Source organism: Prionailurus viverrinus, chromosome E3 (genome assembly GCF_022837055.1).
Source record: "Prionailurus viverrinus isolate Anna chromosome E3, UM_Priviv_1.0, whole genome shotgun sequence".
NCBI lineage: Eukaryota > Metazoa > Chordata > Mammalia > Carnivora > Felidae > Prionailurus > Prionailurus viverrinus.
Window position 1 is genome coordinate 22,367,937 of NC_062576.1, and position 26,853 is coordinate 22,394,789.

The 26,853-nt window shown below is 41.4% G+C and overlaps 1 protein-coding gene across 10 annotated transcripts in view; it reads right to left on the minus strand.

Annotated features, from left to right (window-relative positions):
- TNRC6A (trinucleotide repeat containing adaptor 6A) overlaps positions 1–26,853 on the minus strand; it is a 205,457-nt gene that overhangs the window by 92,818 nt on the left and 85,786 nt on the right. For 8 of the 10 annotated variants that reach the window (XR_007147878.1, XM_047839226.1, XM_047839222.1 and 5 more), the window contains one exon: positions 6,929–6,976. Coding sequence is in view for 8 of the 10 variants with exons in the window: in XM_047839226.1 (XP_047695182.1) it covers positions 6,929–6,976 (48 nt within the window). In the remaining 2 variants the exon portion in view is untranslated. Of the gene's footprint in view, positions 1–1,756; positions 1,849–6,928; positions 6,977–7,382; positions 7,560–26,853 lie in introns of those variants that run through there. The other 2 variants (XM_047839225.1, XM_047839224.1) reach the window with 2 other exon arrangements.

Consider the following 26,853-nt stretch of genomic DNA (forward strand, 5'->3'; position numbering starts at 1 on the left):
TCACAAGTAGAAATACTAAGCAAAACATGTTTCTCTGACAATTATCAAGCAGTGGAGTAATGCTTAAAATCACATTTAAGACTGGTGCGTATTTAAGCACCACACAGCACTAATGCCTTGTGTTTCGCAGGGACACTTCAAAAGAATAAGAAAAGACCAAAGTCAACAAAACACAGATGTCAAAATTATAAAAATATTCAACGATCGGTGCGTCAAGCTGCTCAGTAAATGCTAGCTGACTCAAAACCACTAGTAAGAACAGCAAAATAAGTGACTTGGTTGAATCTTGTTGGTTACTATACCAATCCAATCAATTGCTGTTTGCGGAAAATATCTTGTAAGGTTCCAAGTATAAAATTCCTTAACCAGGTTTCAATCTGTTGTGAACGCTCCATCGGAGACGGGAAGTCAGCTGAGTCATTGCCACACAACATACTACTGCAAATTCAAAATGCTCTCCCCTAGTTACAAGAGTAGAAAGGCTAGGATTTCTGCTTCAGAGCCAACTCACACACCCAGAGTATGCAAATCGTTTTTAAAATAAGACCACCTTCATAAGACATTTAAACTATATTTACTTCCATGGTTTTTTGTGGGTTTTTGTTTTTTTTTTTTTTGAAGAGAGAAACTAGGCCTCTGTCAAACGTTACTCTCTCTCTTTGAATCTTAAAATCTCCCTTTTTGTTGAGAGTATTCAGCTCCCTGATACCCTCCCTGTAACACACTGTCTCTTACTCTTTGGGGAGCCATGACCTTTTGAAATCCGATAAATGCTAAGGTCCTTTTTTTTTAAAGCACACATTCAATTTTTCAAACTACCTCATGCCATCTGTATCCCTGTGTGGAATCCAGGATGAGAATCTCGGTTCTGGTGGCATCCTTTTTCAGGAAGCAGATCACGAGCCAGGCCCTATGTTTCATTTTCTTACCAAGGTTATCACTGGTCATAGTTGAAAACAAGCAACTTTTATGTCTAACAGTTAGGGAGCTACCTTCAGAATGACCCTTCAAGAAAGCTACAATCGTTACAAGCGATCAGTTTAAACATGAAGACCTGTAATTATCGTAACCTCAACTATTTAAAATGATATCTCAGTTTAAACTAATTGTCAACATATCCGAAAACGAAAAGAAACACTGAGTTAACGTAAAGGCAAAAGTACAGGGTCAACTTTCAGTTAATCTGTTTAAAAACAGTGGGGGAAGGAGCCTGATGTGACCTAGTGACAACACATCACCTATGTACTATTCCTGCCGAAAAGGTTTAACTGAATCTAATCTTATAGGAACCATCAGAAAAATCCAAACTGAAGCCTGCAAAAAAGGGGAAGGAGAGGATAAAGGAGTGCTCCTGACATAAGGAAATTACAGACAACTAAAAGCAACCCTGGATTAAGGAATTTAGAGAGGGAAACCAACATATTTATAAAGACATTACTGGGGCTCCTGGGGGGCTAGGTCAGTTGAGTGTCTGACTTCGGCTGAGGTCATGATGTCACGGTTTGTGAGTTCGAGCCCCGCGTCGGGCCCTGTGCTGACCGCTCAGAGTCTGGAGCCTGCCTCGGATTCTGTGTCTCCCTCTCTCTCTATAACCCTCCCCCACTGGTGCGTGCTCGTGTGCGCTCTCTCGTCTCTTTCTCGCTCTCTCTCAAAGATAAATAAGCATTAAAAAAAAAAAAAAAAAAAAAGACATTAGTTGGATGACTGGGAAAATGTGAATATGGACAGAATGGCATTGCAACAAAGTTAAACTTACCCGTGCATGACAATGCGATGGTTATGTAGAATGCCCTGGTTCTTAGGAGGTACACATTGTCTTACTTAGACGTGAACTGGCATGATAAAACTCTATGGCAAAAGATTAATAATGGGTAAACCTAGGAAGAGATACAGGTGTTCACTGCACTATTCTTGCTATTTTGCTGAAGATTAGAATTACCTTTTAAAAATTTTAAATGGGAGGTCATTTTCTCGACTTTGAGTGAGAGACCTATCAAAAGACAGTCTGAAGAGAATACATACAGCACATTCTATTTTAGTCTCTCCAATCATGGGCAGTACTTTTGAAGTCAGAAAAGAGAACTGTAAGGGATTTTAATTATTACTTGCAGACTTACTTCAGATGCCAAAAACACAAGAGGTTACAGAGTAGTACTCAGACTTTTTAATGACGTTCATATTTAAATTTTCCACAGAGGGTTGTTATGCATTTTTAAACTAAGCTTACGGTTTGATTCATTTATTCTATCAACTGATTTACCGCATAGCAGCCAAATTAAACTAGAAAGAAATCTACCATTATGAATTTGCTGGCCTCCAAACCATATCACAGGAAGGCAACAGAAAAGCATAACAAAAATCAGAAGGCAATTTTTTTTTTTTTTTTTTTTTGCAGCTAAAGGCTGATGAATTACAAGAGCAGGGTCCACCTTATCTAGGGAGACCTGCTATCCTGGTTCATTCCTGCCGTCCCTAGTCTTTTTTTACGGAGCACCTGTCCCAGGCAAAAGTGCCTCAGACAACAATGTCCCAGTTTAGATGCTATTTTATATGGCATCGCAGCGTCTTTAACAAATTTTCTTAAATGATGGCATTCAATAGCTGCTTTGGTGGGGGGGGGGGGGGATCAGCTAACATGAAACATGTAACTTTTACTTTAGATGATATACCCTACATTATAACAAATTAACTACAATGAGCACAAAATACATTGAGATAATTGTTTTTACATTTCCCGAAAGGAGAAACCAAAGTTATCATTTTTTTACTGTGCAATATAAAATAAAATATTGCTCAGCTGCAAGAACTCGATAGAGGTGAGAGGCCTGTTGGAATTCCAGATCTGTCACTTGAGAGAATATAACCTTGACTGCGTTACTAGATCTATCTCAACCATAGCTTTCTCATCTGTAAAACAGGGGTCATGGGGCACCTGGGTGGCTTAGTCGGTTAAGTGTTTGACTCGTGATTTTGGCTCAGGTCCTGACCTCACGGTTTGCGGGTTCGAGCCCCATGTAGGGCTCTATGCTGATTCCACAGAACCTGCTTGGGATTTTGTGTCTCCCTCTCTCCCTGCCCCTCCCCCACAAAATAAATAAATAAACATTAAAAAAAAAAAAAAAAAAAAGAAGGGCTCAGAATACTGGCTGGTCTCTCTGATGTCATGGTCTAGCTCTAAATACCCAATGATTCTATGGCTATGGCCTGCAAAAGAGTTTTTAAAATTAGATCAGTTGCATTCGAAAAATTTTTTTTACAACTCAAAAATGTAACTTACTATCTTCTCTCACCAAATTCCTATTTCTGTTCTGACCTCTATTCTGTTCAGAGGCTGAGTCAATCTCCCATTCATCCAAAACGGAGACCCCGGTATGTCTAGTCCCCTCTCACAACTAAACCCAGGTTAGTTACTTGCCAAATCCCGGACTGCACTTCCTCAGTATCTCCCACTCTCACGCCTTTTCTACCACCGCTGTAATCCGGGCCTCCCACACCTCCAGCCCACATCACAAGTTACCATTATTCTAGCATATCACACTACCCTCCCCAAGAGCGTACGATAGCTCCACACTACTAAAAGATCTATGCCCAAAGTCCTCAACCTAATACTGCACCCGTCCCTGCTCTTGTATGCCAATCCAACCAAACTACCCACTGCTATTTCAAAATTCCCTGTACTTCCTGGATTTTGTGCCTTCAGTTCTGTTGTTCTCACACTGCCCTTTTCTCTGCCTTTCAAAAGTGATTCTATCCTTTAAAGTTCCATTCCAATGTGACCACCCCCATCTAGATGTTACAGTTTCCTCTTTTCAATGCCCATGATACTGACATAAAGTGACAATTTAAAATTCTTTTAATGTTTATTTAGTTTTGAGAGACAGAGCATGAGCAGGGGAGGGGCAGAGAGAGAGGGAGACACAGAATCCAAAGCAGGCTTCAGGCTCTGAGCCGTCAGCACAGCCCGACGCAGGGCTCAAACCCACGAACCATGAGCTCATGACCTGAGCTGAAGCTGGGCATTTAACCGACTGAGCCACCCAGGTGCCGCAGAAAGTGACCATTTTAATGGCCAACTGTGAAAGAACTATAGTTTACCCCGGGTAAGTAAACGAAATTTCTGTCTTGTGCTGATTCTAACTCTCGCTCGCTACCTGGCACGCTGTCTTGAGGATCTACCACTTGGCAGAGGGAACGAAGAACGGCAATATGGCATTGACATTCAGAGACTGGAGGGTTCAAAACAGGGGTACACACAGTAACATTTGGACTTCCACAGTACTAAAACACGTTAAAATTAACTTAACATTAAAAATTTGCATGTTTGGTTATCTTTGGGGAACATGAAGATCTAGAATAGTGGTTCTCAGCTGTGGGGGTGATTTTGCCCCCCAGAGAACATTTAGCAATATCTGAAGACATTTCTGAATGTCACGCCTGGATGGGGGTACTACAGGCAGATGCTGCTGAACACCCCACAATGCACAGGGCAGACCTCACAATAATAAACTATCTGGTCCGAAACATCAACAGAGCCCAGACTAAGAAGCTCTGGTCTGGAAGTATTGTATGTACCTGTGTCTCTGCCTCCTCAGAGATATTTTCGAATTTTTCAAGGCAAAGAACCATGTCTCTAGTAACAGACGATACGACACGACCTAAAGCCTGACAGCTCCTTCAATTACTAGTGGTGTGGCCTCCTGAAAGTTCCTTAACCTTTGTCTCAGAGCAGGAATATTCCCGTAAAACAGGACCACTGGCACCCACCTCACACAGTGACCCAGGGATCAGAGGAGTCCACGTAAAGTCTTGAGAAGAGTGTGCCAGGCAGAGTACGCATTCAGTACATTAAGCTACTTCTCTTCTCCTCCCAGGTGCCTAGCCTTGCGTTTGGAACACAGAAGATGCCGAAGACATGTTTGCTAAAGGAATACAGGATAATGCCTGGATTTCCTAGGGAGAGCACAAATGCCTCCAGACAGACACACTCTCCTTATATGGGAAAAAGGAAGCACAGAGATGGAGTTGACAGAAAGCATTTGCCCGCCTAATCGCACCTCTCCCCCCTCGGAACACTTTTAACCTTTAAGCAACACTACCCTCTCCCGGTCCTTAGTATACGCTGCCTTGTAACCTCCTTGATACTCGTCCTTCCTTTTCGATCTTCAAGCATGGCAGGAGACGGTGGCCTGACCTCTACATCATCTGCCTTGTATTAGTTACTTGTGCACATATTACAGTCTTCCTACCGGATTGAACAAGCTCTCTGTTGCCAAGTGTCACACTGGACTCCTTTCTATACAACCCAAGGGGCCTAACACACCTGAGCAACTGGCTGGCCCGAACCCCTTGTTTTACAGATTACACAGAGAGGCTAAGTGATTTGCCAAGAGTCAAGGTCATACTGCAAGTGGCAGAGCCGGGATTCAAACTCTGATACATAGCTCATACGGAGACTCTCAGTTCCATCCAACTAGAATAGCGTATGAAAATTATACCCACAGTAGAGGCAATTTTTAATTAAGCCCCAGAAAACCTCCATAGAAATTATACTGATAGAGTCACCTGACAAAGCAAAAAAGGAAGGAGAAAGAGACTCCAATCTCTCTTCTGCTGCTGAAAATTCAACCTGTTTTCTTTCATGGTTTCATATCTTAACATTTTTTTTAAAGGTTTTGACAACAAAACTTATTACATGTCCGAAGGACAGATATTTAGTCAAAGTTGTCAGGCTTAATTTCCTTTAACCAGTCTCCATAATTATAACAGAAGATCTCTTATTTGGTAAGCCAATGATGCCCACCCTCACCAACTGAAAAGATTTTTTAATGATCACCTTAACAGACTAATTATCTATAAAACTCAAAAGACCAGCAATTTGGAATGAGTTTATGTGGTGAAAAATATTCACATGATTTGAATTCCGTGTTATTAACCTCACCATAACGTAAACCTAAAACTTACAGTCGTCAAGGACAAACTCCATTAAGACCTGAGACAGGAGAAATTTTACTTTACTCTGGCCAAGTGAAAAAGAAAGCTGCTCACTGATAAGGTTAATCTAGAAGTTTCTCTGAGTCTCTCAATAGGATTCAAAAGAAAATGGCAAAAAAAAAAAAAAAAAAGACTGAGGAAATGGATGTGAAAAGGAGTTAAATACAGTGCAATGCTCTGATGCTTTAAGCGATTATGGCTCCATAAAGCTAAACATTTCCATAAAGGCAACGTTTAAAAAAACAAAAAAATCCCTTTGTGGTGATGATTTAAGTTACCAGTGCAACAGCACTCAGGCCCAATAGAAATGATAACCACGCATTGGGAACAAATTTTTAATTATTCCACCAGCTGATAAAAAGAGCACACACCGAACACAGACACAAACCTAGTTTCAAAAGAAAACAAAACGCAGTTTATGCTTGTTCAAGTTCAAGGGCAAAACTGTTTCCAGTGCAACAGAACCCGCATGACTACGATGTGTTGGAGGGGGGGAAAAAAAAAAAAAGCGAACATAGTATCTTCTTATAAAGGCAACAATTTGAGTTACAAAGTAATAACGGGGAAGCCAAAACAGTTTGACAGCCCGCCATAAGGGCCGCCTCAATCATGAGTCACACAATGCCTGCAACCATTTACAATAGTAATTAATGCACAAGTCCCCTAATTAAATTCTAAAAGGGTGAGAATGCTTTAACTAAGTTTACAAGAATTGCTTTTCGCTGTTTTTTTTCTCTCCCAAAGAAAAGAACACACGCGTAATTACGCATCTCCCCGCAATCCCTCCATCCAGTATTCCCTCCGGCCTCTTCTCCCGTCTGCCTATTCCCTGCGTGCGAAAGAAAATGACACGGGGAAACTTCTAAACCCAGAAAGGGCGAACCAGAGTGCAAATACACGATTAATGGGGCGACAGACGGAAGCTCGCCCATCTTACCTGCTAAGATTCCTTTCTACGTCTTTGGTAGCTTTAGCTTCCAATTCTCTGCAAGAGAAAAGAAAAGGGGGAGGGGGGGAGAGAGGGGGGGAGAGAGAGGGAGAGAGAGATGCGCGTGAAAACGGAGCTGCTGCGGCAGAGGCTCGCGCCGGGGCGGATGGGGGAGGGGAGGGGAGCCCGGGGGTGCTCACAAAGCTGCGGGGCTGCAGCCCGGACTGCGGGCGGGCTGCGAGGGCGAGCCGCAGCCCCCGGCCCGGCCCCAGCTGCGCGGCGCGGCCCCTCGGGCCTCCCGCCCGGCCTGCGCAGCGGCGCCCTCGCGGCCCCCCCCCCCTCCCCGTCGAGGCCCGAGGTCTCGGGGACGCCCGCCGCCGCCGCCGCCGCCGCCCGCGGTCGCGGGCCCTGCGGCAGCGCCCCAGGCTCCTCCCGCCCGAAGGGAGGCCCCCGCCCTGCTCACCTCATGTGTGTAAAGTGCACGAGCAAGTGGGGCGCGGCGAGTGAGGCTCGCGAGCCTCAAGCCCTCCGCAGCGCCGCGGGGAGAGGCCCGAGCCGCTGCACCAGCGCCATTTTCTACACCGACCCGCTGCCGCCGCCGCCGCCACCGCCGCCGCCGCAGGCCCCAGACCGGAAGTGAATGCCCCGCTCGGCAACCCCTTCCGGGGGCGCCGCGGCCGCCGGCCTCAAGATGGAGGTCCTAGCAACTAACCCCGCAGACGGGACGGGCCCTTGGCAACCGCCCGGGCGCGGCTCGCGGCCGGCGGCCCGGACCTCCCCGAGGGAGTTCACTGCCTCCTAGGCGCCCCGCACAGAGGCTGGGGAGCCCGCCGAGCCCCGGGCCCAGCCTCTTTCGCCGCTGCCGGCTGCGATCCGACTGGAGTCCCGCCCCTCCTCCTCCTCCTTCTTTGCTGCGACACAAGTTTCCTTCCCTGCCGCCCGGCCCCTCCCCCACCGAAACACACCAAAAAAAAAAAAAAAAAAAAAAAAAAAAATCCTAAATCGCAAATTCTACCCCTGCCGCAGCAAGATGACCCCGCGCGGCTTTTGAAATCCGCCACTTGTAATTATTTTTGACCTTGGGCCAGTTATTTAACCTCTGTGCTCCTCTGCTTCCTCCTCAGGTGAAGAATGCATACCTGAGGTGGGCTAGGAGGTTTAAAAGCGATTTTTATCCACCGAGTTTTGCAGACCGTTTGACTCAGCAATTCCACGGGCACGGATTTCTGTTCCGAAAATAATCCTGGATATCTACAAATATTTTCACCGTCAAGATGTTAAGTGCCGGCACGGACGATGGTGAAAAACCGTGAACGGCCAAAATGTCCAACACTCGAAGGTGGCTTTAAAAACTGAGCTACTGCAAAAATGATGGGGAGGAAGGACGACGGCGAGGGGAAGGTGGTTACAATAGAGTAAGTGAAGAAGCGGGTTCCAAACTCACACCGCAGGAAGCATGTAAATACAATACGCTCCATTCGTGCAGTAAAGTAAAAATATATACCCAAGTGTCGATGGGAGATTGCTGCTTACCTACAGGTAGATACAGCCAAGTACCTACACGTAGATGCAATAAAATACATGTATGTGTTCGTGTGTGTGTGTGTATATTCTTTCCATCCCCTCAAAACGCTTTTCTTCCCCCTAATCAAAAACGATTCCTCCTCTCTGTGCTTAAAATCCACTCCCTCCTTCGCAGAAACCTCACTCTAAGGATCATCCCGTTTCCCTCTTTCTAAACTAGGTCTTTCTTTGCACTGCCTTTAAAACATGCCCCAATCTCTCCCATTAAAAAGAAACCAAACCTCCCTTGACTGCCTGCCCAGTTCCTCTCCTCTCTGAGGCAGATGTGTAATAAGTTAATGAATGAATGCATGCATGCACAAAAAGTCCTAAAACATGAGCGCCAAAACGTTAGCTGATGATATTATGAGGATTTAAAATTTCTTCTTTTAACGTATACGGCTTTTTTGTTTTGTTTCATTTTTGTTTCATTTTATACAACGAGCATGTTAAACACACACACAATTTTAAAAATCAGGTTTACAAAATGTCAAAGTAGAGGCCATCAAATAAACCCTAAGTGATTTTTTTCCCCCTGCCATTAAGTCCATACAAACGCATATTTGCTTTGGTTTTCTTTTACGGTCCTTTCTACTTAAAATGTTAAAAAATTATATTACATCATTTCTTTAGGAGTTAAAAAATATGAACATGTATTTATAGCACAGTATGTTTTCATACCAGGTTTATGAATAATTTTCCATCACAGCATAACGCAATGAAGACAACAGTATTTATTGACATTTACACAGCTGATTTTTTAAAAAAATCCTTTCTAGTCCTCCCCCAAATTGCTCTTATGCATGTCACAATTGACCTTGAAACTGCCAAACTCAATGTGACATTTCTCGCCTCATCTTGACTTAGGTCTTAGCTGTATTTCCACAACTGGCCACTCCTACTGAGTCTCTTCTACCGGCTGTCTTGGCAACCCATTCTCCCAAATTTCTTTTTACCTCTCTGGCAATTCCTTTTTTTGTACCCTCTGCCAGCATCTCCTGCTTTATACCAAATAAATGTCGGGATCCCCAAGGCTCTGTTCCAAACCTCCTTCTCTCTCACTCTTTCTCCCTCTCTCTCTCTTTCTCTCTCCACTTTCTCCTTGGGATGGGCGACCTCATTGACTCTCTTATACTTAAATACTGTTCAAATGCAGACTTTCAAATTCATGTATTTAGCCCATATCTCACCTGTATACACCAGAATGCCAAAATGACAGATCACCCATGCAACAAATATTTATTGAGCACCTACTGTGTGCTAGATACCGTGTTAGGGCCTGGTTCCCTGCATTTGTAAGGAACTACTTTGGTGGATGAAGTCTAATGGGACAGATTTCTTTTTTTTTTTTAAGCAAACTATAAAGTATATAATTACAAACGATGACAAACACACAGAAGGAAACGAAGGTGTTCCAAGAAAGTGTAAAAAGAAGGAACGTAACGTAGATTATGTGGTCAAAGAAGGTTTCTTTGAAAATGTGAAGCTTCACCAGAGAGCTGAAAGCTGAGGAGAGGCAAACCAGGACCCAGGGAACAGCAGAGGAAAGGTCTCAGGCTGGAGGTTTATATTTGCGAGTCCTTGTTGTGGATGAAAATAGGCTCTGTATTGCATTTGCCTTTAAATCCACTGGAGCCGCCATTTTTATTTTACTTTGCATAATCAATTCAGAACAAAACCAGAAACGAGGTCTGGTATGCAGTGATGGGTTTCATTACCACTGCTCATTTAAGTAAGCAAATGCCATTCCTACAACAAGCATACTTTCTAATTAAATGAATATTAGAATATTTTGTGTGGCGCATTGTTGAAGTTTACAGTTTGAGAATTTGTACAGAACATGAAACACCTTTCCAACAATAACTTGTTTTTAATGAAAAAGCTTGGGAAAAACACGTAACTGTGTCAGGAAACTTCTCGCTTCTTCTTGCTGAGTATAATATGAAACAGAATCTGTACCAATTTAAAAACTTTCGGGGCGCCTGGGTGGCTCAGTCGGTTAAGTGTCCGACTTCAGCCAGGTCACGATCTCGCGGTCCGTGAGTTCGAGCCCCGCGTCAGGCTCTGGGCTGATGGCTCAGAGCCTGGAGCCTGCTTCCGATTCTGTGTGTCTCCCTCTCTCTCTGCCCCTCCCCCGTTCATGCTCTGTCTCTCTCTGTCCCAAAAATAAATAAACGTTAAAAAAATTTTTTTTAATTAAAAAAAAAATAAAAACTTTCTGAAGATTTTATGTTTAAGTAACCTCTACCCCCAATGTGGGGCTCAAACTCACCACCCTGAGATTAAGGGTTGCATGCTCTACCAACTGAAACAGCCAGGTGCTCCTGAATTTAAATTTAAATAAGACCTTTTCTTCATTTGTCTTTCTTCCTTGGGTTCTTGTTTCTTTGGTTTTTGAGGTTACCAGAACATATATGTTCTTCAACCCTTTCTTCTTCTCACTGGGAAGAGTGAATGACTAGCCTGACTTGGGAAACTACGTACTTGAAAGAAAATGATTTTTTTTTCCTCCCAAGGCTTTTTTTTTTTTTAACCAAATGTCATCCTGATATATCTATATATGTATTTTTTAGGCAAAGCTGACTCAAAACATTTAAAAAATTTTTTTTAGTGTTTTCATTATTTGTTTTTGAGACAGAGACAGACAGAGCGTGAGCAGGGGAAGGGTGGAGAGAGAGGGAGACACAGAATCTGAAGCAGGTTTCAGGCTCTGAGCTGTCAGCACAGAGCCCGACATTGGGCTCAAACTTACAAACACAACGTGAGTTCCAACATCAACGCGACCCTTAACTGACTGAGCCACCCAGGGGCCCCAAAACGTTTTTGAATTTAGAAAATTTTCCACAATAATGTATAGATGGAATTTAAAGGCATGAACATGAAGAAGATTTCCCAGAGAGAGTGTATTTATTTTATTTAACTAAAATTTATTTGGTGCTTAATACGTGCCAGTCATGCATTGGTCTAAGTGCTTGACAAATATTAACTAAACACTCATGGTTTTCCTCACATACCCCTCGAGGTAGGAAAGTGCTCCCCATTTTACAGATGAGGATAATTAACTTGTCCAAAGTCACAATAATTGTAGTAGTAAAACCAAGCAATTTGGCTCCTGAGCCCAGGTCGCTAACCGCTACATTGTAGTCTCGTTTATCTCAACCATTTTAGACTCTACAGGCCCTTTTGCTAACAAATATTTTGTAACACCACCCTTTACTCTCCCCAAATGATAACCATAGATAATATAACCTACCTAGCACATCATTTCAAAAGAGGTATGCAATGACTGATTCAAAGGAAAAATAAGAGAAAGGCACGCATCATAAAATAAACTCTTTCCCTGGGTGAGGCCTTGGGAATAGTGTCCACTGGAAACCTCAGGAAAGTAGACAGAAGCTGGCCACTGCAGGTCGAATCCCCATGACAAATGCAGGCTGACCCAGCAGTGTCCCACCGATGACGCACACACCAAGATGGGTAGTGATGTTGGAGACAAATTTTTATCCGGAATACAGCACAACTCTCAGTCAGGTTCCGAACGACCAGACAATAAGTCTCCTTCAACTGACATGGTAATTGCATTCCCAGAACTTTTTGGGTACATTAAAACTGAAAAAAGTAAGGCATTGGGTCCTCTGGTGATTAGAAACATGCCGTTCACTTGTGTGAGTGCCTGCCGAGCGAGAGAGGGAATTTTCCACTTTGTGGGACCAGCCAGCACCCACGGCTCCTAGCCACTGAATCTCCCATCCACTGAGGAATGGGGGTGGAGAACCATTTCTTGAGAACCATTGCTACAGAGTGAGAAGATCGTGGCCAGAATGAGGCCTGAGGAGGTTTGATACTCCAGCCAGGGAGAAGGAAAATGGGGTAAAGGTACTATAATGGGGCCAAGTACATTAGACTGATGAGTCTCAGACTCACGTCCTCCTCTGCCTCCTTCCCCCACCGCACACAAACATGTCTCCAAGGGGACAGTTTTCCTCAGGTCAGTAGTAACTGTTACTGTTCAGCTCACTGAACCTGCCCAGCCAGAAACCCAAGAATCCGTCTTGACTTCCCCCCCCCGCCCCCCCCACCATCCAATGCATCAGTAGGTTATTTGGTCTCCAAACGTCTTTCTTATTCGTCCCTTCCTCTGTTTCTCCACCGCCATCTCCAGCACACCCCCTAAAACTCCACAAATTCTTCCCTTCCTCCCTCTTTTATTTTTTGCTTGTGGTATTGTTTAAATAAAACAAATGCACCCATGTGAAGTGCAAAATGCAATGAGTTTGACAAATAAATACACTCGTGTAACCACTACCACAGTCAACATGTAGAAGACGTCAAACACCCCAGAATATTCCCTTGTGCCCCTTCTCAGTCACTCACCTGCTCCCCCTCAACACACACACACCTGACACCAGGAAGCTGCTACATTTCTGACTTACATCCCCATAAATTAGGATTGTCTGTTCTAGAACCTTATATAAATGGAGTCATACACCATATATATATATATATATGTGTATATATATATATATATATATATATATACATATATATATATTTATGTCTCCTTTGTGCCTGGCTTCTCTTGCTCAATGTCTGTGAGAGTCATTGATGTTGTTGCAAGCATCAGAAGTGAATTTCTTTTTGTTACTGAAAAGTATTCCATTGAATGGATGCACAGCTTGTTCACCATCTTCTGTTGATTGACGTTTGGGTTATTTCCAGCCTGGGGTTATTATGAATAAAGCTGCTAAGAACATTCTTGTGCATGTCTTTTCTGGTGGACTGTAGACATATGTTTTTATTTCTCTTGGATAAATAACGAGGAACACAATTGCTGAAGCACAGGATACGTGTATGTTTAACTACGTGAGAAACTCTAGAATGTTCCTAAAATGGTTCCACCAGGTTGTACTTCCAATCCTGGGAAGGGATCCCACCGCCACACGTGCTGGGCAGCACTGCACGTGTTCACTCCTTGCCTCTTGAGATCATTCTCCATGTAGCATCCTTAGCGATCTTCTCTTAAAATGAAAACTTAATCATCTTATTCTCCAGCTTCAAATCATTCAAAGACTTTCCAAGGCTCTTGACTCAATGCCTAACATCTTTAACATGGTCTACGGTTTCTTCTTCTTCTTCTTCCTCTGCTTTTTTTTAATGCTTATTTTTGAGACAGAGAGAGAGAGAGAGAGAACAAGCAAGGGAGGGGCAGAGAGAGAGACACAGAATCTGAAACTGGCTCCAGGCTCTGAGCTGTCAGCACAGAGCCTGACACGGGGCTTGAACTCGCAAACTGTGAGATCATGACCTGAGCTGAAGTCAGCCGCTTAACCAACTGAGCCACTCAGACGCTCCAATGGTGTTTTCTTAATGGTATCTCTGGTCATTCCCCTTGCTCATAAATCCAGATAACCCAAGGGCCTTCCTTTCACTTTTGAAAAGGTGCCCAACTCCTCGACCCGGTCTGTTGCTAACCATGTACTGGCTCTCAATCCCCGTGGAACTTCTTCAGGAAGGACTTTCTGACCACCACCTGTTAGTTGTCCCAATTACATATTCTAAAGGCAGTCTCTACCTCTTTGTAGCATTATCAAATTTGTGATGGAATATTTTTGCCATTATTTATTCAATATTTGATTCTCCAGATTCTTTGTAAGTTCCAGGAGAGAAAGGACCAGGTTCCTTGCTCTCATTTTTAGCATCTATCACAATGCCTAGTATATATTCGGCTCTTAGTAATATTTACTAAGTGAAGGAATCATTTTTCTAAAGCAACCTTTTTTTTTTTTAAGTTTATTTTGAGAGAGAGAGAGAGAGAGAGAGCGCAGGGCACGGGCAGAGAGAGAGGGAGGCAGAGACTCTCAAGCAGGCTCCGTGCTGTCAGCTGGGAGCCTGACGCAGGGCTGGAACCACAAACCATGAGATCATGACCTGAGCTGAAATCACGAGTTGGATGTTTAACGGACTGAGCCACCTGGGCGCCCCAGGAATGATTTTTCCATGCATTGTTCACCTTTCTCTATTCAAATATCCACAATGCCATCAAAATGATCTTTCAACAAGCAAATCTGGTCAGGTATTGCTGCTGCTTAAAATTCTCTCTATTCTATAGGATACTATCTGAAACTCCTTGCCTAGCATAAAAGGCCCTTCAAGAATTCTTACCAACCAAACTTTCCCAGTTTCTGAGAATTCTTTTTTTCCCCCCGATGTTTATTTTTGAGAGATGGAGAGAGACAGAGTGTGAATGGGGGAAGGGCAGAGAGAGAGGGAGACACAGAATCCGAAGCAGGCTCCAGGTGCTGAGCAGACAACACAGAGCCTGACACGGGGCTCAAACTCACGAACCAGGAGATCATGACCGGGTTGGTTGGTTAAGCCGAGCTTAACCTACTGAGCCACCCAGGTGCCCTTCTGAGAATTCTTATTCTGTGTTCCAGTGACACTGAATCGTTGCTACTCTCTCATTTTGTCAATGCTTCTACGACTTAAACATCTTATTTCTTCTGAATGGAACACTTCTATTATGTCCACCTAACAAACTCCTATTTCAAAGCCCAGTTCAAATGTTTTGACAAGCCTTCCCTGGGATTCTCTGGACCTCATAACAACGTAGATGGGATTCGAGTACCAATGCTAACTGAGACTTCACTGACTCTTGTCCCCTCCTATTCAGGTGGAAACCCAGCTCCCTGGAAAGACCCCCTTGAGCATTTGTGGCTGGAATTTCACATGTGCTCATGAGTTAGCTCATTTTATCCCAACACTGCTGGCATGTAAGGCCCTGTAGAGTGGGGACCTGACAGTTGAGTCCAGTGTTATATTCCCCAGTACCTACAGCCTTGCCTACGAGGCATTAAACATTGAATTAATACTTGTTGAATGATGAAGAATGAATGTCGTTTTTCTTCCAAGGAGTTCCATAATGTGTGCCAAGGAGCATCATTGTTCTCCCAAGTACTTGCTTGTTACCCTCTTGACTGCCAGCAAGAGCTAGATTCGCCTAGACATATGCTTGGCTTCTGATTGGCTGGGTTTTGCTTTACCTTAAAGATGCAAATAACATTCATTCTATAATGCGTTCCTTTGCCATCAGGTACCTTCACTATTGTGTCGAGAATAAAGTGAATGCTTCTGCTCCTTACTGGGTCCCTCAGACATTCACTGTTAAAATAATCAGTTATTGGCGCACCTGGCTGGCTCAGTGGGTAACACACATGACTCTTTATCTCAGGGTTATGAGTTTGAGCTCCACGCTGGGTGTAGAGATTACTCAAAAATAAAATCTCCAGGGGCTCGTGGGTGGCTCAGTCAGTTAAGTGTCTGACTTTGGCTCAGGTCATGATCTCACAGTTTGTGAGTTTCAGCCCCTCATCCTGCTGTCTGCTGTCAGGACAGGAACCTGCTTCAGATCCTCTCTCCCCCTCCCTCTTTGCCCTTCCCCTGCTCTCTCTCTCTCAAAAATAAATAAACATTAAAAAAAAAACCTTTCAAAAAATAATAATCAATTGTTATTTCCTTATTTTTTGTGTGAATGGACCAAGTGATAATGGCACCCTGCTTTTCCTTGAGGGCCAATCACCTTCATTGTCAGTCTGTTCATTTTGGTGGAGAAATGCCACACCAAGCATTTCCATATTTAAAAAGGTTTATATTCACTGACCAAACTTAGGATAATTTTAACATTAAAATAAACAATGACAGTAAGGGATTATAATCCACTCAATAAAATAGGAAACTATCTGTATAGACACAAATGTATTGCATTCATTCATTCATTTATCCAATGTTTGATGAGGAACAAGGACTTCTGCTTCCAACTGAGACAGAGCAAACAAAGCTATATTTACCCTTCCTCCTGAAACAACTGAAAATACACACAAAATTTATAAGACAACAGTTTTCAAGATGTTGAAAATCAAGTAATGGAAGACAGTAATCCCTGATAAGAAAAAAAAATGGAAACAAAAGAACACCCTTCTAAATAACCCGAGTGTCAAAGGAGAAATCAAAAGGAAAACTAGAATGTATGAATAAATGAAAATGAAAACATAACACACCACAGTTTGTAGAATGTAGCTAATGGAGTAGAGGATATTTATAGCACACTAAATATCTGTATTGGAAAAGAAGGTCTCACATCAATGGACTTAGTTTCTCCCTTAAGACACTAGAAAAAAGAAGAGCAAATGAAAATCAAAATAAAGAGAAGAAATAATAAAGATCAGAGTGGCAGTAAGTGAAACAGAAAACAGAAAAATAATTGATAAAAATCCATGGGGGGGGGGGACCCTGGTTCTTTAAGAAAATAAATACAATTCACACAATTCTTTTAGTCAAGAAAAAAGAAGACACAAAGTAATAATAAGAAATAGGTGACATGATATCACTGCAAATTCTATAGAGAATAAAATGACAATAAGCAAATAATATGAACCAGTTTATGCCAAAAAAATTCATCAACTTAGATAAAAGGAACAAATCCCTTGAAAGACACAAACTAGAAAACTCACCCAAGAAGAAACTGATGACCTGAATAGTCCTATATCTATTTACAAATTTGACTTTGTGGTTAAAAACATTCCATGAAGAAAACTCCAGGTCCGGATGGCTTCATTTATTTCACCAAATATTTAAGAAATAAATTATATAAATTCTATCAGACTCTTCCAGAAAATTAAAGAAGAGAGACTATTTCCCAATTCCTTCTGAGGTCAACATTACTCCAGTAACAAAGGCTAAGATATTGCAAGAAAACTATACACCAATGTCTCTAATGAACACAAATGTACAAATTTAAAAATTTTGCCAAACTCAACCATATATAAAAATAACAATATTCCATAGTGAAGTGGTATTATTCCACAAATGTAATCAACATAACTCATCATATTATAAAACTATAAAAGAAAAACCATATGATTATCTCAATAGATGCAGAGAAAACTCTTAACAAAATCCAATATCCATTTTTTAATTTTTTTAAAGCTTTTTAAAGACTTTTTTTTTAATGTCCATTTGTTTTTGAGAGAGAGAGAGAGAGAGAGAGAGCACAAGCTATGGAGTGGGAAGAGAGAGAGGGGAACAAAGGATCTGATGCAGCTCCAGGCTACCAGCTGTCAGCACAGAGCCTGACGTGGGGCTCGAACTCACCAACCGTGAGATCATGATCCGAGCTGAAGTCAAATGCTTAACTGACTAAGCCATTATTATGCCCCCATTATTTTCTTTTAATATTTTTATTTTTGTAAAGTAATGTCTTCACTCAACACGGGGCTTGAACTCACAATCCTGAGATCAAGAATCACACACTCTACCAACTGTGCTAGCCAGATACCCCCTCCAATATCCATTCTTGTTTTTTGGGGGGGGGGGGGTTTGGTTTGTTTGGTTGGTTTGTTTTGTTTTTTAAAGCCTCATAGTAAACGAGGAATAGAAGGGAACTTTGCTCAGCATGGTAAAGGACATGTATAAAACTTCTGCAACTAATATCACACTTCATGATGAAATACTGAATAGTTTTCCTCTAATATCAGGAACAAGACAAAAATGCCTGCTTGAACTTCTTCTATTCAACATTTTTCTGGAGCTTCTGGCCAATGCAGAAGAGGGAAAAGGAAGAAATACAACTGTCTTTATTCACAGATGGCCTGATCATCTCTGCAGAAATTCTATGGCATCTACAAAGAAGCTACTAGATTTAATAAGTGACTTTAGCAAGCATGTAGAGCACAAAAGCAACATCCAAAAATCAGTTGCATTTCTATACAACAGCAACGATCAATCTGAAATTGGAACCAAAAGCACAACCATTTTCTTTCTTCTTTTTTTAATGTTTATTTATCTTTGAGACAGTGAGAGACAGAGCACAAGCAGGGGAGGGGCAGAGAGAGAGGGAGACACAGAATCCAAAGGAGGCTCCAGTCTTCGAGCTGTGAGCACAGAGCCTGATGTGGGGCTGAAATCTATGAACCGTGAGATCATTACCTGAGCCACAGTCGGACCTTTAACTGACTGAACAACCCAGGTGCCCGAAGCACAACCATTTTCAATGGCATAAAAAAAATGAAATACTCTGGGTGCCTGGGTGGCTCACTTAGTTAAGCGTTTGTGGCTCAGGTCATGATCTCACTGTTCGTGGGTTTGAGCTCCGAGTCCTGCTCTGTGCTGACAGCTCAGAACCTGGAGCCTGCTTAGGATTCTGTGTCTCCCCTGCCCCATTTGCATGCACTCTCTCTCTCTCTCTCAAAAATAAATAAACAATTAAAAAATGTATAAAAAATGAAATACTCGAGATAAGTCTGACAAAACATCTGTAAAACCTATACACAGAGAACTACAAAAATATCACTGAGAGAAATTAAAGGATACCTAAATAAATGGAGATATACTATGTTTAAGGATCAGAAGACTCAATACTGGTAAAATGTCAATTTTTCCCAAACTGATTTACAGAATTAATGCAAGGATAATGAAATCCCAGCAGGCTTGGCCTTTCTTGGTTTGGTAAAAATTGGCAAGTTGATTCTCAATTTCATATAAAACTGTGGAGGAGGTAGAATGGCCACAACGATCTTGAAAAAAACCAAAACTGGAGCGCGTGGCTGCTCTGACCATAAAGCATGTGACTCTTGATCTCGGGGTCATGAGTTCAAGCCCCATGTTGGGGAGAGAGATTTACTCAAAATTTAAATAAGTAAATAAATAAAAATTAAAAGAAAAAAGAAAAAGATCCAAGCTGGAGGATGTAGACAACCTGACTTCAAGATTTATTGGAAAGCAGCTGTAATCAAGTGACATCAAGAGAGACAAATAGGTCAATGTAACAGAGCAGGAAATCCTGAAATAAATCTATACACTCTGGTCAATCTATTTTCAGCAATGGGTATGAAGACAATTCTGCTGGATAGCCATATGCAGGAAATAGTACCTCCACTCATACCCTACACCATATACAAAAATAAACTCAAAATGGATCTCATGTCTAAATCTGAAAGCAAAAACAGTAGAATTTCTGGAAGAAAATACAGGAGAAATCTTTGTGACCTTGAGTTGGGCAATGATGTCATAGTTACCAAAAACACAGTCCATAACACATAAAAATTAAGAACTTTAGCTCTTCAAAAGACGCTGCTCAGAGAATGAAAACACAAGCCACAGACTAGAAGGTAAGTTTTGATATAGGTATACAGCCAATCACGTATCCAATAAAGAATTTGCATCCAGAATGTACAAAGGAGATATAAAACTCAGTCATAAGAAAACAACCTATTTTTTATTTATTTTTATTTTTTTAATTCTTAAAAACATTTTTTTTCATGTTTATTTATTTTTGAGATCTTGAGAGAGAGGATGAGAGGGGAGGGGCAGAGAGCGAGGAAGAGAGAGAATCCCAAGCAGGCTCTGTGTTATCAGCGCAGAGCTGGGTGTGGGGCTCGATCTCACGAACTCATGAGATCATGACCTGACCCAAGATCAAGAGTCAGACGCTTAACTGACTGAACCACCCAGGTGCCCTGAGAAAAAAAACCTATTTTTTAAATGGGCCAAAAATTTAAACAGACACTTCACTCAGTAAGATATATACACGCTCCAAAAAAAAAAAAAAAAAAAGATGTACACATGCTCAACATCTTTAGTTTAATTAGGGAAATGCAACTTTAAACCGTGGTAAGGTAATACCACACACCTATAAGAGTGTCCAAAATGAGGGGCTCCTGGGTGGTTCAGTCAGTTGAGCGTCCGACTTCAGCTCAGGTCATGGTCTCACAGTTCATGGGCTCGAGCCCCGTGTCAGGCTCTTTGCTGACAGCTCAGAGCCTGGAGCCTGCTTAGGATTCTGGGTCTCCCTCTCTCTCTCTGCCCCTCCCCCGTTCATGCTTGCGCTCTCTCTCTCTCTCTCAAAAATGAATACACATTAAAAAAAAAAAAAGACTGTTGCTGGTGAAGATATGAAGCATCTGTAGCCCTCATACATTGCTGGTTGGACCATAAAATCACGCAATCACTTTGGAAGGCTGTTTGGTAGTTTCTTATAAAGGTAAGCACACACCTGCCATACATGATCTAGCCATTACAGTCCTAGATACTTACCCAAGAGACATGAAGACATTTGTCCAGACAAAGATGTGTATGTGAATGTTTATAGTAGCTTCATTTGTAATAACCCCAAAACTAGGAACAGCTCCATTGTCAACCAACAGAACAATGGATAAATTGGTGTATATCCATACAATGGGATATTCTTCAGCACTTCAAAGGAATGAACTATTGATGTGTGCAAAACATAGATGAATTTTAAAATAATTATGCTGATAGAAAGAACTCAGACTTCCAAAAAGAAGAAAACTATCATTCCATTTCAATAAAATTCTAGGAAATGCAACTTATTCTATAGTAGTGGAAAGTAGATCAGTGCTTGCCTAGGGTTGGGGAAATGCAGGAAGAATGAGAGGGGAAGATTGTAGAAAGGCAGGAGAAAACTTTCAGGGGAGATGGAGGTTTATTATCTTGATTGTGGTGATGGTTTCACAGCTGTGTACATATGTCAAAACTTATCAAATTACACACTTTAAAAACGTGAGTCAATAAGGCGGTTTCCACACACACACAAACGTTTGACGAGAAAGAGGGTATGTACATAATATCAAAACATCTCCCGCAAAATACTTACAAATTAAAAGAGACAAGAGCATCTTTAAAACAGGGAAGCCTCAGAGACACCACCTTGACGGAGTCATAACAGTGGACCTCACCTCAAAATCTAGCAGCACCTGGTAGGTAGGATGCAACAAGAAGTTCTTGTGCTGTTTCTCTCAAAGGTGCAATACTCAAACCTAATCGTGAGGAAATCTCAGACCAACTAAACCGTGGGGCATTCTTCAGACCAACTGGCTTGTAATTCAGTCAAGTGTCAAGGTTAATGACAGTCCAGGAAAGACCGGAGAGCTGTTTGGGGTTGAAAGGGATGAGAAAGCTCAACTAAAAACAATGTTGGCTTCTCTGGATCCCTTTGTTGAAAAGACATTATTAAGATAATTATGGGCTTGAAAGGGGTCTCAGGGTTAGAGAATATCAATGTTAATTTCCTGATTTCAACCATCGTGTGGAGGTTATGCAGGAGAATTTCCTACCTTGTAGGAAATGTACTGTATCCTATTCCACACTGATGAGGCATGCATTTGGGTCTATTTCCAGACTGTGCCCATGGTTGGTTCAGGAAAAAAGTTCTTTTTCTGTATTCCCAGCTTTTCTGTTAGTTTGTGATGGTCAAAGAAAATTATTCTATTTACACCTTTGTTGACATATCTGAGATCTCTGTGCCATGAATTCGAGGAAGTAGACTAGTTGGGTCAAAGGATATGAACATTTAGGAATGTAATAAATATTACTAAACTGCCTTTCAAACGATTGTGCCCAATATATACTCTTGCCAGCAATTTATGAGAGCACCTATTTCCTTTCTCATTTGGGGCGGTATGAAACACTTGTATCTTTGCCAATCTATTATCTCATTTTAATTGATATTTCTTAAGTTGCTAGTGAGGTTGAGAAACTTTCTTTCTCTTTTTCTTTTTTTTTTTAAGTTTATTTAGTTTTAGTAATCTCTACACCCAAAGTGGGGCTCGAACTAATGACCCCCTAAGATTCAAGAGTCTCACGGTCTTCCGACTGAGCCAGCTAGGTGTCCCAAGAAACTTTCTATGTGTTTATAAGTAATTTCTTTTTGGGGCGCCTGGGTGGCGCAGTCGGTTAAGCGTCCGACTTCAGCCAGGTCATGATCTCGCAGTCCGTGAGTTCGAGCCCCGCGTCAGGCTCAGGGCTGATGGCTCAGAGCCTGGAGCCTGCTTCCGATTCTGTGTCTCCCTCTCTCTCTGCCCCTCCCCCGTTCATGCTCTGTCTCTCTCTGTCCCAAAAATAAATAAACGTTGAAAAAAAAATTTATAAGTAATTTCTTTTTTATGAGATACTTTATATTCTTTGTCCAATTTTAAAGCTATTCCTATTTTCCTGTCTATTTATAAGAACTCTTTACATATGGAAAACATTGGCTTTTTTGTCTGTTGTCTGGATTTTAAAATACCTTTTCTAGCTTGATACCTACCTTTTAACTTAGTCTGTTCTATTTTTATTTTTATACTGTCCACCTAATTTTCAATTTTATGTAGCCAACTTTTTCTTTTTAACTTCTTTTAAAAATTTTTATTTATTTATTTATTTATTTTTAATGTTTATTTATTTTTGAGAGAGAGAGAGACAGAACACAAGTGGGGGAGGAGCAGAGAGAGGGGGAAACACAGAATCTGAAGCAGACTCCAGGCTCTGAGCTCTCAGCTCAGAGCCTGATGCAGGGCTGGAACTTACAAGTCATGAGATCATGACCTGAGCCAAAGTTGGACACCCAACCGAGTCACCAGGGTGCCCCCCCTTAAAAACAATTTTTTTTAATGTTTATTTATTTTTGAGAGACAGAGACAGAGCATGAGTGGGGGTTGGGGGGGGTAGAGAAAGAGGGAGACACAGAATCTGAAGCAGCCTCCAGGCTCTGAGCTGTCAGCAGAACCCACAAACTGTGAGATCACGACCTCAGCTGAAGTCGGATGCTCAACCGACTGAGCCACCCAGGCACCCCCTTCTTGTTAGCTTCTAAGTTTTATTTCTTGCCTAGAAAGACTTTATCCATCAAAATTGCATGTGTGCATGCGCGTAAGCTTCCACGTTTTCTTCCTTCCTTGTTTCATCCATTTACATTTCAATTGTTTATCCGTATGGAATTTATTTGGTAGACGGAATCAGATAGGCATCCAGCATTAACTTATTTATATTTTTCCAAACGGCTAGCCAGTCACCCTAACGGCAATTACTTCGCTGTATCATTCTATTTTTTCTGCCCTGATTCAAAAAACTATAGCTTTACTGTGTAATAGCTTCTCAAATGCATTTGGGTGGATTTCTAGATTCTAATCTGTTTTGTTAATCTGCCTTTCTCTCATGTACCAGCACCAAACTTTTTTCAAAAGTGCAGCTTTAGAGTACGCTTTGATACATACTGGGGTTAAACCTTTTTTATTACTTTCCTTTTTCAGAATTTTCCTGGCTAGTCTCACTTGTTTATTTTTCCATTTGAACTTTAGACTCAGTGAGTCTACTTCCAAAAAAAACCCTCCGCATGTACTTTTTGTTGATATAAAATTAAGGTAAAGTTTAGTTAACAGAAAACATGCATCTTTACACCATGAAATCCTCTTATTGGTGGACAGGGTATGTCTTCATTTGTTTCTTCTTTCATTTTCCTGCATTTTTTGTTGTGGCTGATGTAGTAATAGTCGGTGTTGGAGCTTTTTTAAAGTACAATATTTTCTTTCTTTCTTTTTTTCCTAGCTGTTTTTTTCTGCAATATAGAAATGCTGTTGATTTGGGGTATTCATTTTATAACCAACTTAATTCTGACTTAATTCATTGCTTATAAGATGCTTTCGATTAGTATTCTTGGATTATCTAGATATGCAATTCAATTACTTGAAAATAATTATCATATTTTTCTCCACTTTGGAATTCATAAACTTCTTATTTTTCCATCTTGGTACATCCAGAATAATGTTAAGTAATAGCGATATATTTCTCTTAGCTCGTTCTTGGCTTTCATAGAAAATGCCTCTAGTGTCCAACCTTAGACATGATGCATTTTAAAACTGAAACATGTTGTTATCATGTCAATAATGGATGTTGAAATTTATTGAATACTCTTTCAAATCTCTAAGAAGGGTCATGCGGTCATTCTCCCGTAGCCAGTATTAAAGATTCCTCTAATATCAGTAAAGAGTCTGTGTGACACAGAGTTTGAGAGGCCACGTTGTCAGGCTGAAGCAAGTTCTATCTCTTCTACTTGCCCACTCGGCAAGTTTCTTAGCTTCTCTGTGCCTTTGTTGCCTCCTTTATAAAGCAATCAACCAAGGGGCGCCTGGCTGGCTCAGTGGGTGGAGAGTGTGACTGTGGATCTTGGGATTGTGAGTTTAAGCCCCACGTTGGGCATAGAGATTATTTAAAAAATCAAATAAATAAAACAATCAACAATAGCACCCAGCTCATAGGAGTGTTGCAGGATTTAAAGGAATAAGTATACACAAGGGCCTTGGATTAGCATATGGCTCATGGTGAATGCCCCATAAGTATTAGTCATTAGCGTTGTATTCCTGAAATAACCACAACTGTAGGGCTGAGCTTTTCCGTTTGTTTAAATGAAGTTATTTATTTATGGGAGCAAAAAGCACAAAGCTGGATGAACCACTACACAAGTTAAGGCACACATTCGACTCCACCCCAGAAGATCCCCACATCCTCCCCACATTTCTACCCTATGCCCCTCCCCACAGGAAACCACCACCCTCATAGCTAACAGGTTGTGGTGCACTGTACGATTTTAAGGTGCTGCTAGATTTGTGTCTGATTTGCGTGTCAGTATTATGCTGGCTTTGTGGAAAAGTTCGACAGACTTTCTATTCTCTCTCTAGTCAGTCGAACCATCCCACACTGCAAATATTCAACTGTTTTGGAATTTACAAAAATAGCAATTACATTAGAGAAGGTTTATTTTTTTCTATTTTTTTATTATTTCTTTTTAGAGATTTAAACAATGGAAGGACATCCAAAAGACTCAACATTGTTAGGGTGGCAACATTCTTCAAATTGATCCAAAAATATAACACAATCTGTATTGGAATCCCAGCTGTATTTTTTATAGAAATTGACAAGCCAATCCTAAAATTTATATGGAAATGCAAGGGAGCCAGAATAGCTAAAAGCATCTAGAAAAAGCACAAAGTTGGAAGAGTTACATTTCTCAATTTTATTAACATTTTTTTAAGTTTATTTATTTTGAGAGAGCAAATGGGGGAGAGGCAGAGAGAGAGAGGGGGGGGGTTTAAGCAGGCTCCACTGTGGAGCTTGGCCTGTGGGGCTCTATCTCATGACTGTGAGATCATGACCTGAGCCAAAATCAAGAGTTGGATGCTTAATCGACTGAGCCACCCAGGCGCCCCGCACATTTCTTAATTTTAAGAGTTATTACAAAACATAGTAATTAAACAGTTTGATCCTAATGCAAGGATAGACATTTAGATCAATGGAATAGAACTGAAAATCCAGAAGTAAACCTTATGATCACACTTATGATCGACTGATTTTCAACAAGGATGTTAAAACAGTTCAATGAGGAAAAGAGTAGTCTTTTCAACAACTAGCGCTGAGGGGCACCTGACTGGCTCAGGCAGAAGTGCATCAGACTCTTGATCTCAGGGTTATGAGTTCAAAGCCCCATGTTGGATGTAGAGATTACTTATAAATAAAATCTTAAAAACACACACACACATACAGAAACCAAATAACTGGTTCTGGGACAACAGGATATTCAAATGCAAAAGAATAAAGCTTGATCCATATCTCATGCCATTAACTCAAGATGGATCAAAGACCTACACGTAAGAGCTAAAACTATAAAATTCTTAGAGGAAAATATAGGAGTATATCTTTATGATCTTGGATATGGCAGTGGTTTCTAAGTTATGACATCAAAAGCATAAGAAACACAACAACAAAATAGATTAATTAAATAGATCGATGGGACTTCATCAAAATTAGAAACCTTGGTGCATCTGAGGATACTACCAAGAAATTGAAAAGATGACACACATATAATTTAAGAAAACTCAGTCAGTTGAATGTCTGGCTTCAGCTCAGGTTATGATCTCATGGTCCGTGAGTTCAAGCCCTGCATTGGGCTCTGCGCAGACAGTGTAGAGCCTGGAGTCTGCTTGGGATTCTCTGTCTCCCTCTCTCTCTGCCCCTCCTCTGCCCCGCTCACACTCTGTCTCTCTCAAAAATAAATAAACATTAGAAAAAAAATTTTAAAGAAAACATTGGCAAATCAGATATTTAAAATATTTTTATTTATTTATTTTGAGATAGAGTGCAAGTGAGGAAGGGGCAGAGAGAGGGAGAGAGAATCCCAAACAGGCTCAGTGCAGAGCTCTATGTGGGTCTCGAACCCATGAACCGTGAGATCATGACCTGAGCCAAAGTTGGACGCTTAACCGACTGAACCACCCAGGTGCCCCGGGTGCCCCAGGTGCCCCAAATACTAAACATGCAAAGGATCAGCATGGACAGTCTGCCAGGAAGATATACGAATGGCCAATAGCACATGAAAATACTCTCAACATCATTAGTCACCAGGGAAATGTAAATCAAAGCCACAATGAGATATTACTCATCCCACTAGGATCACTGTAATCAAAAAACAAAAACAAAACAAAACAAAACAAAAAACAAAACAAAACCAAAAAACAAAAAACAAAAAAACCCAACAACAGATAATC